Source organism: Scardinius erythrophthalmus, assembly GCF_964197995.2.
Source record: "Scardinius erythrophthalmus genome assembly, chromosome: 16".
NCBI classification, from domain to species: Eukaryota; Metazoa; Chordata; class Actinopteri; order Cypriniformes; family Leuciscidae; genus Scardinius; species Scardinius erythrophthalmus.
In genome coordinates this window covers 19,149,717-19,162,672 of record NC_138236.1, presented here as the reverse complement: position 1 = coordinate 19,162,672, position 12,956 = coordinate 19,149,717, and the positions used below count along the sequence as shown (strand labels likewise).

Genomic DNA, 12,956 nt, shown 5'->3' with positions numbered 1-12,956 from the left:
GTGTGTGTGTGTGTGTGTGTGTGTGTGTGTGTGTGTGTGTGTGTGTGTGTGTGTGTGTGAGAGAGAGAGAGAGAGTGTGTGAGTACACATTGTCAGTGTCAGTGTCACCACTTTATATTTGTGTTGGATCTGCATTTTGGATGATTTTATTTGACAAATTATAGCCTTACAAATGTTCGTGTGTGTGTGTGTGTGTGTGTGTGTGTGTGTGTGTGTGTGTGTGTGTGTGTGTGTGAGAGAGAGAGAGAGAGTGTGTGAGTACACATTGTCAGTGTCAGTGTCACCACTTTATATTTGTGTTGGATCTGCATTTTGGATGATTTTATTTGACATTATAGCCTTACAAGTGTGTGTGTGTGTGTGTGTGTGTGTGTGTGTGTGTGTGTGTGTGTGTGTGTGTGTGTGTGTGTGTGTGTGTGTGTGTGTGTGTGTGTGTGTGTGTGTGTGTGTGCACATTTTCAATGTGTCAGTGTCACCAATTTATTTTTGTGGTGGTACTGCATTTTGGATGATTTTATTTTACAAATGATAAGAGAACAGTTTTTATAGTCTCAAAAATGTATTCCTCTATATATATGTGTGTGTGTGTGTGTGTGTGTGTGTGTGTGTGTGTGTGTGTGTGTGTGTGTGTGTGTGTGTACACGTGTGTTGTGAGCAATATAATTTAGCATTGTGGATGTTTTTTGCATTGGTGGAAGTGTGCCACTTTATTTGTGCCATTTCTGTCGATGTGTTCTGCGTTGTTTCTGATTTTGATGATGAATTTTGTCTATTTTGATTGCGGGGTCTCCAGAGACCCCGAAGACCACGAGTGTCACAATTTTTGTCACGCTAACATAAAAACAGATATCATTCCACTTTATTTTTTTTTTTGTAGATCTAGAAAGTGTTAAGAGTCGTAGAAGGTTTCATACCATTTGGACAAAGGGAACATTTTTTTTAATTTGAGTAAAAGTCATTTGGGGTCCCAAAAGACCCCATAAACCATCAGAGGGTTAAAGCCAGATGAAACAGTGCTGACATTCTCAACAACACTGTGGAAAACAGGATAAACATTGTGCCACAACAGTAGTTAGAAGGCTTTTCAACCCACAAATCACCAACATTTACCATGGATTTACTGTAGTAACACTAACTGTAACCATGGTGTTGTTGCAGAAATGTGAGATATTCATATCGAATTGTATTATATTATTAATGTAGACATGAAATAAATGAGTAATGTAATTTAAATACATTATTTTTGTTATAAAACTGTAGCAGTTTTTGTGCATTTGTTTTAAAGAGTAACTAAACCCTAAACCAACTTTTTTTAGTTAATGATCTGTAAGAATGGGGCTTTATTAATGCTGTTCATTGATTCGAGTAACTTTTTTGACATTTGGGTATAAAGTGTTTTAATTTTACAATATATGGTGTAAAAACGTCTGAGTGCTGCCCTCTTAAGGTTGAACGGTGGCTGCTGCAGTTGAATTTTCCTATTGGATGTTGCGGTGGCAAGTGACGTAAGCGGTGGCAGGTAACGTAAGCAGGTTCCAGCTCACCACGCCCCTGGTACGAGCTCACCACGCCCTAGGTACGAGCTAGCGTAGATTTATCTGTATTGTACAGTGGGCAGTGGGTACTCTCCATTTTAGAGAGTCTGACAGCAGGTCTTAGGTGCACGCCCCCCTGCTCACGGTTCGTCCCCTCTATCTCCGCTGGGGTCTGCCCACTTTTCTAGCATTTTTCAAATATTGCCAGTGGGTGGAGTCAGGCCCTGACCAGGGAATTAGTTACCCTTAAAATACTAAATGTGTTTCAGCTACTGTTTCAAAAAAAATATATACTATAGAATATATATTTATCGGCTACACTAAGGAAGACCTATGGTTAATTAAAAAAAATCAGGAGTCCTAACTCAATTAGCATTTTTTTAAATTATTTTTTTAATGAAGTTGTAACTCGTGTTAATTTTCTATAGATACTGTTCTGTCAACTCAAGTCACTGCCAAAAGCGCATTTCCAAGAGACAAAACATGTAATTATTAATACTCCAGTCCCAGTGCTACCAAATTAGGTGCTGGTGCCATCATCTGTAAAACTTGGTGGCACCAGTGTCACAGGTCTCAAAAGTTAGTCTGGGGTACTGTAAGATATTATCAACTACAGTATGTACAATGTCTTATGCATTTGTATTATGCCAAGACAACTTTTAATTAACTCCTCAGTTAAACTGCTTAGGGGTAATATTTATATCGACTTAAATATGTAAACTGTATTATAACACATCTCTATATAAAGTTGTATATACTATGTATTATATACAGGACATTCACATAAAGCAACATAAATCTATATAGCAAAATTGCCTGATTATTTATTTCATCACAAAACGTAACTACCGTATTTTATTGCCCAACTTTTTATATAAAGTTGGATATATAAGCATGTCCAACTTTATCTGTATACACACAGTATTCTCTCATAGGGAATCTCTCATGCTTGTATCATCCCAAAATGTTAATTATATTATCAGCCATTTTATCAAGAAAATTACCCCTCTGGGGTCTGAGCTGTTTTTGGGGCCCTTGAGATGTTCTGACATGCCCTGACATTTGTGCTTTTTTCAGTTGCTTATAAACATATTAATGGCAAAGGTGTAAATTCACTCTATAAAGCACAAACAGGGCTACCATAATATGTGAGCAACGTGTATGTACATGTTTTCATTTTTGAGAGAATAATGTTTATGCATGGTTATTGAAAAAACTAAAAACTAAAATTTCTGAAATAAGGCCACAAAACACATAGTAAATATGTGTCAATAAGTCTTTTGAATAATGGATGTCCTCGCCTAGTGTTTTTTCTTCAAAATCATGTGAAAATAGTCTTGCTTTATCGTTCACATAAAACCATACATTGATTTAAATTGATGTAAAACAGGTTTTGCTTGGAAAGCCAATATGCGAGGAGGCGTGAACGAGGAGTGGTTTACAACTTAGAACACCCACTCTGCATAATGACTCTGCATAATTAGCCATTCATTCAGGTGTGACACTGACTGAGCCACAATGCAAGGACAAAGGATATTTAGAAGAAGACTTATATTGATCATTTAAGATTTTGCTTACATCTATCTTGTAAATATGTTTTGCCATTTTATTAAAAAGGTTACAATTACAACAATATTACAATTTCAACAATATTTCAAGTGTACTCTTTCTTTGAAAAAAAAGAAAATGATTATAGGCCTACATTTTATCTATGTATTCATTACTTTCATATTTCGCCTGACTGTAACGTTGTTTTCATGAAATATTAGGGCATATTGTTAATTTGCAGTTTAATACGTTGCTTATACAAATAGCCTACATTTTATTTCAACATATTTCAGTCGATTTTTACTCATCTCAGTATAGCAATACAGCTTGCTGAAACATCATCATTCATTCACACACGCGATTTAAATTTAAACTGTCTTTGCCAGCTGTGGTAAACAGCGCGCATCTCTGCCGTTCATTCATTCATAAACAGAAACCCACGTGAAGAAATTCATGTGAGAAGGAAAAAAACTTACTAGTATTCCTCAGCTCGCTCCTCGATATACCCGCACTTCTGGGGGACATTTTCCATTATTATTCCTCACAGCTGCAAGACGGTGTAAACAAGTAATGATCTGAATAAACTTGTGTTTTCTCGCGCTGATATGGGGGCGTTCACAGGTTTGCGCGGATTGCCTCAGTCATTTGCGTTTGAATAGCGTGCGCTCTCCGTGGGCGGAGTCACATTACATCTGAATTAGATGTAATTAGCTCGACTGGAATCGCTCTCTTTTAATACAGATTTCACAAGATGAGAATATTTGTTTTTTATATAAATTACTTCATTAAAAAGAAGAGAATTCAAGCTTCATGCCTGTGTGACTGTATGCCTGTTTGACTGAGTATTCGCTGAGTTATTGTTCATTTTCGGACGCGTTTCAGAATGGACTACACTGGCAGAGAGAAGGCAGAACTCGCTTCGTGTTTATTTTTCTTTATTTGGCAAAAAGCACAGCACTTTGTTTTTATTGTGAGTATACACAAAAATAATACACATTTAACAGAATCGATTGATGTATGAAACTTGTTTTGTAAAATCAAATTCAAAAGAGTATTTCGGGTCTCAATTCAACTCATAAGGAAAAAAGCGAGCAGATCACGCCGGCGTGATCTCCGACCTCTGAGGGTTAAAAGCACTTTAATTTATTAAAAATACACGTATATAGGTAACAAATATTTTAACAATTACACGCAGTCATTTAGATCAGAGGGTTTTAGGATATAATGAAATCAATAAATGTTACATTTAGTAAAACAATAATTCGGAGCATACCTAGGCAGGCTGCTGTAGGCAGGTGGTTGGGTTCTCAGCTGTACTCCATATGAATCTCCTTTTTCTCCGTCTTTTAGTACAACGTAGGGCTGCCCACCGATGCCCTGCACCCTCACTGCTACTCCATAGCGAGACGTCTGTTTTTTGGGTCCCTCTTTTCGAGGCTGCCCACTCCCCCCTCCTCCGGTGTCTTGCAGGTCATTTATAAAGCGAATCTGTACGCCATAGTCCACGGGGGTCTTCCTACCTGAGACAGGAGCGGACATCCTAGAGGTGAGACGAAAAGAATATTAAGAAAATGTACAGTCAAAGTACAGTATATCACACAATGCACAATGTCAAAGTGTGCTTGTCCGGTGACCTCAAAAATCAAATACTCTCTTCCAGAACTATTTTCCCCCTCTCATTTTCTGCAAAGACATTTAAAAAAAAAATCTTCAAAAAAAAAAAAATGTTCTTCTAACCCATAACCAACTCTGTCTGAATCACAACAGTACAACGAAATAAAAAAATATTTATTTTTCCATCACAACCCTGCATGTTCTTTCTCCAATACCAGCCCTGACAGAAGCAATAAGATGTCCCTCAGATTACACTCCACTGCACAACCTGATGTGAAGTCACTTTCCCCTTTACAGACTCCTCTCCTCATTCCTAAAAAAGCACTTCACTTCAACAAGGATACCATGGTGAATTCCCTTTTCTTATTGGTGGATCTTGGTTCAGGATTGGGGGCAGTGTCCTACTTTACTTATTTCATAATATGTGATCTTAACATTTTTTTCTAGCATTTAGTTCTGAATGCAGAATGTTTGGTTTATATACAAATGAAGTTACTAAACTAAAATGCTTTTAAAATATTATCAATATTTTAATATAATTAAAATTTGTGAATCTGCATTTTATTTAGACTTGTTGGTGAAAAGTGGGTGTTATACTATAATGAAGCCAAGTGGTTGGAGGGGGCTGAACAGGAATAGCCTTTTTGTTTATATAATGTACACTTTATGAATCCTTCACACAATAAAACCAGGAACATGTCATGTATTAATAATAAAGTAAATGGGGTCAATATCACATTGACTTCAGCAACCTTGTAGACAATGATGGTCTGTCTTGAAATGTTTCTAGCCTGTGTTACTCTCTAAAGGTAAATTTGAATGGGATTTTTACTACCAGAACCCTACTGTTGTGCTCTATTGAGATACAGACAGACACAGAAATGCAGACAGTCCAATGAGGCTGGATTGAATTACTCTACTCAATGCTGCCCGTTACCTCTGACTCCTGGCACAGAAAACCCAATGGCCTTCATTATTCATTAACCTGAACACACACGTTTGTTTTTCTTGATGTAGATGTTCCATTGGCTTTCTATCCTAAATCACACACCCTTTTTTGGGGATTTTTATTAAGACCTACCATGTTACTACTTCTCGTCAAAACCAAAGCTTTAGTACTCATGATGTAATGGAGAAGAAAACTGAAGGTGTGGCTGGTGTGATGGAATGATATCTCAATAAGGAACATTAAAGCATGCAGGGTGTGACGGGGAACAAAGTGCATTCCCAGACAGTGGTACATCTTTACCATTTCTCTTTGTCTTTTTCTTTTACTCTCACATTTGCCGTCTTGTTTAGTAACAAACTACATCATTGCGATAAACTAAACAGACTGCAAACTACAAACACATTCAGTCTGATCAGTGCTTCTCCTCTTACGTGTGTGTGTGTGTGTGTGTGTGTGTGTGTGTGTGTGTGTGTGTGTGTGTGTGTGTGTGTGTGTGTGTGTGTGTGTGTGTGTGTGTGTGTGTGTGTGTGTGTGATAAAGAATCCAGTGTAATAAACTGCATGATAAACCAGAATCAGGGATGTCCGCTCCTATGACTGGATCATGGGAACAGCACTTTATTCAGCAAATCAGATTTACAATTAACCTACAGATTTTCCTTTTATTAAACTAACCAAAGGTTCAGGTAAAACTAACTAACAGTCAGCCTGAGATGAGTAAGACAGTGTTAAGAAATACAATTACTGTGTGACAAAAAGTAGCCTTCATGACTACTATTACAATGTGAATACAATGAATGGGCTCATTATGTGTTTTGTCTTCAGAAAGCTTTTTGAGACGGCTGACGTGTCCAGATCAGTGACTGAAAACAGACACAAGAGAGCCAAGCTCAATACGGGAGACTCTTGTGCTGACGGATAAACAGGTGGAGGGTTACACAGGTGTAGTGAGAAAGTGGCAGCAGCACTGATCATTTTTCATGATTCATTCATCATCTATGTTTATTGTGGTTGAGGTAAAATGTATGTACTTTTACAGTGACAATTCAATTTCAGCTCTCACACTTGGATAGGTGGAGTTTCAGCCCCAGACAACAGACTTTGAACACCATAAAATAACTATGAAGAAGACCAGGCTTCTTTAAAGATAGCAGGGGGGACATTGTTGTGAATATGATGAACATTTTTCATGAGGGTCTAAACGAAATCTGAAAACAATTTGTGTGGCAGTCATGTTCTCATTATATCTTATTGTATTTTTCACCATATTATAAATATACTGTGTTATGAGCCTAACAGTAATGCTGGCACTTTTATCAAAGTCTCTTTAAGGCAAGCCAGTTCATTCTGCGGTCATATTAGCAAGCTAGTCCAGTCACGCTCCAATTTAAACAAATACTGTACACAAACACTATACACAAAAACCTTATTCGGAAGGTAGCCTAATTGTTTCTCATGGGGTCGTAAGGTATTTTTAAAAAAACATTCACAGGGGCTAGCCGGTGATTAATTGCCGTCCGAATCCAGAATATCAGTGTTTTTCTCCAACCACCCGCGTATAAAACCCCGAATAACCTACTGTTTTTTGATAAACACCAAGGTCATATAGTGATTTAATTGCCGTCCGGATCCACATCCGAGATTACAAGAAGAGATCAATTCAAAATTCACTGTTTAAAATTTTGTCCCCTGCCGAGCACCGTACGATAACGATTGCACGTCGCTGTAATTTGGATGCATTTTAAAGATGTAGCCTAAGCCTACACTTTTATTACTGAAAGGCTCGAAAGTATTTACAAGAACAATATTTTATCATCAGAAAAGCACGTAAACATTTCAAATGGCAGCAACTATAGGTCTAAACATTAAATATATAAACCAAGCAGCTTTACGTTTACCTCGTTTAAATAAGCGACTGTATTAACTTATTTCCACTAATTTCCACTTTTTTAAAATGACATCCATCATTTTGAGATAAAATACAAGACCGAAAACTATTTTAACTATAGCGCGTCTATCTTCCTGTATTTATCAATATTTTGAATTAGCTTTTATTTTTGTTTTTTTTTATTTATTTTAGCAATTCTGTTACATGATTTTTTAATATTTATTATTTTAATTTATAATAATTATTAATTATTATTAATAATTTTAGCATTTAAATTTTTCAGTTTGCCTTTGTCATTGAATACAATTTTTTTGGTTTTATTTCAGTTAACACAAACTATTTTTAATAGTTTTAAGAATAACAAAACCGATTTATTTATTCTGTTATGACAGTGATCTGGTCATTGGTCAAACATAGAGCCAAAATTCGGTCACAGTCTAAAACGATCCATTTCCTCTGTGTCAGTGTGTCAGTGGCCAGGCAGACAGAGGCACCGTTTAGCCTCTCAGCACTGCATTATCTGATAGGCTGAATGGAGGGAGCCCGTGAGTGCGACAGAGGGGGAGTATGAGGACCCTCTTCCCATTATTACAGTGAAGTGGGGCAGAAAACAAGGGCAGCTATGCTGAGAACACTGGCTTCTCTATCACACTCGCTCTCTCCTGCTCTCACACACTAATCCAAATCAGAGATGTCACTATTCCCTTCACAGGCAATAGCCGAGGGCATGCAGGCGTTTACTTACATCCAGAACAAACACACTGGATTTAACAGTCTAGAAGCAAGTATCTGTGCATTAAGGGCAAAACAATGTAAATCGACCAACTGCTTTTTCTCTCTTCATAATGAAGCACTCTTAATTATATCTGCTCTATTTCTCTTAATGATGATTTTATGATGACTTCTGCCTGTTTTAACACTAGATCTAACCCTGACTTAATGGCACTCTTAACCTTGAATTAAGCAATGTTTCAAATTTCTTTCCTGGCACTGTATTTTCGTTTTATATTGCATTTAATTATTTTCACTATTCTATGATTTATGTTTGCTGCAATTCCTCAATTTCCCCCAGAGATTATTAAAGTATATCAGTCCTGACCCTCTCCCATCTCATTCTATCTTCCATCTCATTCCCTCCCATCTTAGAAAATCTGAAAGGAGGTTAACACTCCTTTTAACGAAATTCCAAAGTTGGGAAGACCTCTGAAATGCAGTGAGAAAGGTATACAAATGTGAAACAATGGTGTGCTAGATGGTCACAGCAGGTTGTTTAGCAACCGACAACCAATCATAAACTAAACAATGCTTGCCTTGTTAAATATTCATAGACAGTGTACAGTCGCAAAAATTTTCACAAGCCGCATTTAGCTTGCACACATTAGGGAACAAGAGTGATGAAAAGACATTGCTTTTATGATATTTCTACAAATGGACAAGCAGTTGCGTTATCTTGTGCTGTAGCCAAAGCTCAAACTCAAACAATATATTAATCCAGGGACAAAACAAGCCGCCGTTGCCTGACTTAATTTTTCCGGTGTATTCCGCACCATTGGCTCAGACACCGTTGTTGTTTTTTTGGCCGATTCAACATGTATAATCGCGTTGGGCCGTCGGTAAGAGAAAGAACTCTGATTGGCTGTTCAGTTTAGCGAACAAGTATAAGAGCAAAAATGATAAAAGCGAGCAAAGAAGTCATGAGGGCACAGACAGAAGGCTGCTCTAATTTTACGTCATCTTACCTGAGCATTCTACAGCACGAATATTAATAACATGAGCAGAGTGGAATAAAGAACATGATCAGCATGACTGATATTCAAAACGGTAAGCAAGCGCTGCTTTGTTTATGGTTTGTAAACCTGCATTCTTAGTTTCACATTTTTGAATGATGAATAAATCTGCTTAAATAGACAGTTATCTCCTTTACACGCAGGCGAAGAACACAACAAGATGACCCAAGATTACACTAACCCAGGGTTAAAAATGACCCACTGCACCTCATCTGCCTGTCAATAGAATTCAAGTGCTTGTACACAAAGTCTCCATAGCTCATTCAAGCAAAAATGTTTCGAAATAACTGATCACTTACAAATTAGGACAGACACATTCTGTATTGTACCTTTCACATCTCATTCCACATGCTCTGGGAGATAAAGCAACAACAAACATTCCAATTTAAAAGTCTTAATGAAACACACTAAAAAAAAAAAAAAAACAACTCACACAGACACTCCAGGGACATCTGTCCACAACTCTGAGTCTGCGACCTCTTGTTCTCCCATTAAATTGAATTCTTGGATCTTAAATTGAATCGAGACTCTCAGATGTGGAACGTCTAATTGAATTAGGAGGGAACTGAGGCAGTAGGACTCAGGAGACATCTGCGCAGTCACTATGGTTTGTATTATCTATGTTGACTATCACAAACCAATGCAAACCAAAGTAAACGCATCTACAATCAGTGTATCAGAGTCATGCGTTACATTTTTCATCAGACATGCATTGCAGCATCAGACTTCATATCAATATGAAATATGACTTCAGTCACCTTCTGTCAGGTCAAACTTCAATTAACGTAGGAGGTAGAAAAAACAAGCATGCTTAGCATTCCCAGAGTCCTTTAGGTTTTTAACACTAACATCTTTAAGCATACTTCAGGTAGAAACACTTTTGAGGTGGCGTATATTAAAAGTATGACAACCATTCTACTGAGAAACACAACCAAGATTGATTTACCTTGAGAGGTGAGATATAGAGTTCATCTAGATAAGTCTGAATTAAAGAGTCGAGTTGCTATGAGAATGCATCTGAGAAAGTGTAGCCTATCGTAAGCTTTCATCTCATTTTAAAGAGTCTGGTATCCCTCCATTAGTGCTCGACTCCCCTTTGCATTCTTTGTCTCCTGCCAAACTCCCTCTAAATCTTTCTTTTCCTTTCTTCCCCCCTCCCTTCCTACACTTCAGTCACTATTCTCGTTTCAAAGACAGACAAACAAGAAGTTCTTCTTCTGTCCGTCTATTGGATCTCACAGGCATGACTGGCTCCAGTGTTGCCAAACACAAATCATATGACAAGAAACTCACACAATATAAAATGAAATCTTATCTAATACCAGCATGTGCTCATGACTCCAGGTTTTTCAGCTTGGAAAAATAAAAGCAAGTTATGACTCTCAGCTGTGAATCACACTAGATTAGCGTCTCAGTGATAGAGATGTAATAGTGTTATGTTTGTCCATGGCTCAGCACAATGTAGTCATAGGTCAATAACCAAGATGACAGTGTGATATGGGGGGGTGCAGGAACAAAACGTTTTGGTTTTATGGTCTAAATATGTGCAAACAATGATTCAAATGAAAAGCAAGCTTTTAATGTAATGCCAATGATTCCCAACCAGGAAACATCCACTGCTGAGTGTACTTTAGCAGGTTGGAAAGGGGTGCTTGCTTGGAAAGATTTATCTTTGTTAAACCTATAAAACATAATACTACTTAATTGGATTTCATAATAATAAAATGTGCCGTTAGGTCTTTCTTGAGGTAATTACTCCAGAATTGCAGCCAGAATTATTAAAACTCATGAAAATCAAAAGCTCATGTGTCTCATTGGAGGGAAGCTTTTTGGCGAGTTTTCTCACCCACAGAACTGAATGTTTTTTATTTAAAATCATGATGAAAAATGATAGCAACTGATCTTTTCTTCCATATTGTGACATAGTGTGTTAAATTAATTATTGAAAAAGAAAAAAGTATGGAAGTTGTCCATTGGACGTAGGCAGATTGGCTGAATGTGAGCTTAAGAATCTAATTATAAAAATAAGTACAGATGAATTCACAATAAGATCAATAACATCCATTTGGAAAATGAATTTTCATTTGATTTACACATGAAATCTTATTTTATCCCAACTTTAAAAGTTTAATCATTAGTATAATCATTTTAATAATAATAATAGTGAAGCTCAAGTTCTATGTAGGCTATTAGATAAAAAGTACCACATTTATATTTGAGCCTTATAACAAAACACGCAGTAAATTACTAATGTAAATGACTGAAAATGAGTAGTATGTACAGTAAAGAGTTTGTGTCCACACTGCTCATCTGGGCCTATACAATTCCTCTGCACTGAGTCACTGGTTTCAAATCTCGAAACGTCCTGGCGTCTGAATGGATAACATAACATCACGGAACTACCAAAATACTAAGAACTATGAATCAAATATAAACGAGAGCAAAGCTTTAAATAACTAAAAAGTTGGTTGTTCTTTTAAGTCTTTTTGAACAGCACACGTTTGACAGCCTAACGTTGACAGAGTAACGTTAACCTGATCGCTCACGGCAAGTTTGACACTGACTCGTTATTCATTTGAATACAAATTGGGCTATTTCAAACACAAGGCTTTGAGTGTTTAGCGGGCTTTCGTGGGCTGTGGTGAGGTAAACAATCACAACACTGTTAAAACAGGATTGTTTGCCACGTCAATACTTTCTCTCAATGATTTGCTCCCAAAGCGAGAAGCGCAGGTGTTCACCTGGCGATGCACCTGCGCTTGCTGCGAAACTCAATGGGTTATTGAGTCTCTCGAGGCGAAGCGCTCATTTTCAGCGTAAACCAGTTGAAGAAGCTTTTGTAAATACGCGGGCTCGACAATAATCCTTTGGACAGACATTAATCCATCTTCAGAGAAGTAAACTTGAGAAGAACACGAAACAGGACAAAAACACAACTAAGCTGAACAGTATGCGAGCGAGACAAGTGTGTCATTCCTAAAGGAGAAAGTTCAGCTCGAGAATTCGTTGGAGCATCTGGGGCGCCACAAACAAGTTTAGCAAGCATCAATTTCTAGTCACGGGCTAACAGGTTTAGCGGTGATAGCGAACAAAAATAACATTTAACCTACCTGATATTACGGCAAAGTTTAAATTTCACTCTGCCTAATGTTCCTCTGTTACTTCCTGCTGTGCTTTTTCATGAGAACTGATAGTGTAACAGTAAAGTACGTTTCTTTGAATGTGACAGCTCTAACTAATAATCCCAAGGGAAAACATTGGCTAAACACAACCTGTTACCTTTCAGACCGATACCACTTGCCTCGCCCACTTTGCGAGTGAGGGATAATCTCATTGGCTGATAGTGGCCTCGTGGGTGGAACGCGTGAAACCATTTCGGCTTCGATTATTGGTTAGGTTGTATGTCAATCACAATAAAATCTGGAACATGTTTGTCTGTGGAGCCGTGAAAAATAAATTCGAGTTATGATTTAGAGACACAATGAAAGTTCAGTTTTGTCACAAAATTGGCTCAGTGTTTTACGGCAAGCTTATAGCTCATGTAATTGCCTGTTTTGTAATTCCATATGCATGTAAATTGTTGACAGGGTTTTTTACTACAGTGCGTGCACCTCGTATAAAATATAAATAAAATCT

The 12,956-nt window shown here is 37.4% G+C and overlaps 1 protein-coding gene across 2 annotated transcripts in view; it reads right to left on the bottom strand.

Annotated features, from left to right (window-relative positions):
* The window catches only part of cgna (cingulin a), a 37,611-nt gene extending 24,983 nt beyond the window's left edge, over positions 1–12,628 (bottom strand). Inside the window, exons 1-2 of one of the 2 annotated variants that reach the window (XM_081388218.1) lie at positions 12,431–12,628; positions 4,357–4,623 (exon numbers count right to left, since the gene is read on the bottom strand). In XM_081388218.1, coding sequence (XP_081244344.1) covers positions 4,357–4,622 — 266 coding nt within the window. In that variant the 5' untranslated portion in view covers position 4,623; positions 12,431–12,628. Of the gene's footprint in view, positions 1–4,356; positions 4,624–10,266; positions 10,371–12,430 lie in introns of those variants that run through there. The other variant, XM_081388217.1, reaches the window with a different exon arrangement.
* Between the last annotated feature and the right edge of the window lie 328 nt (positions 12,629–12,956).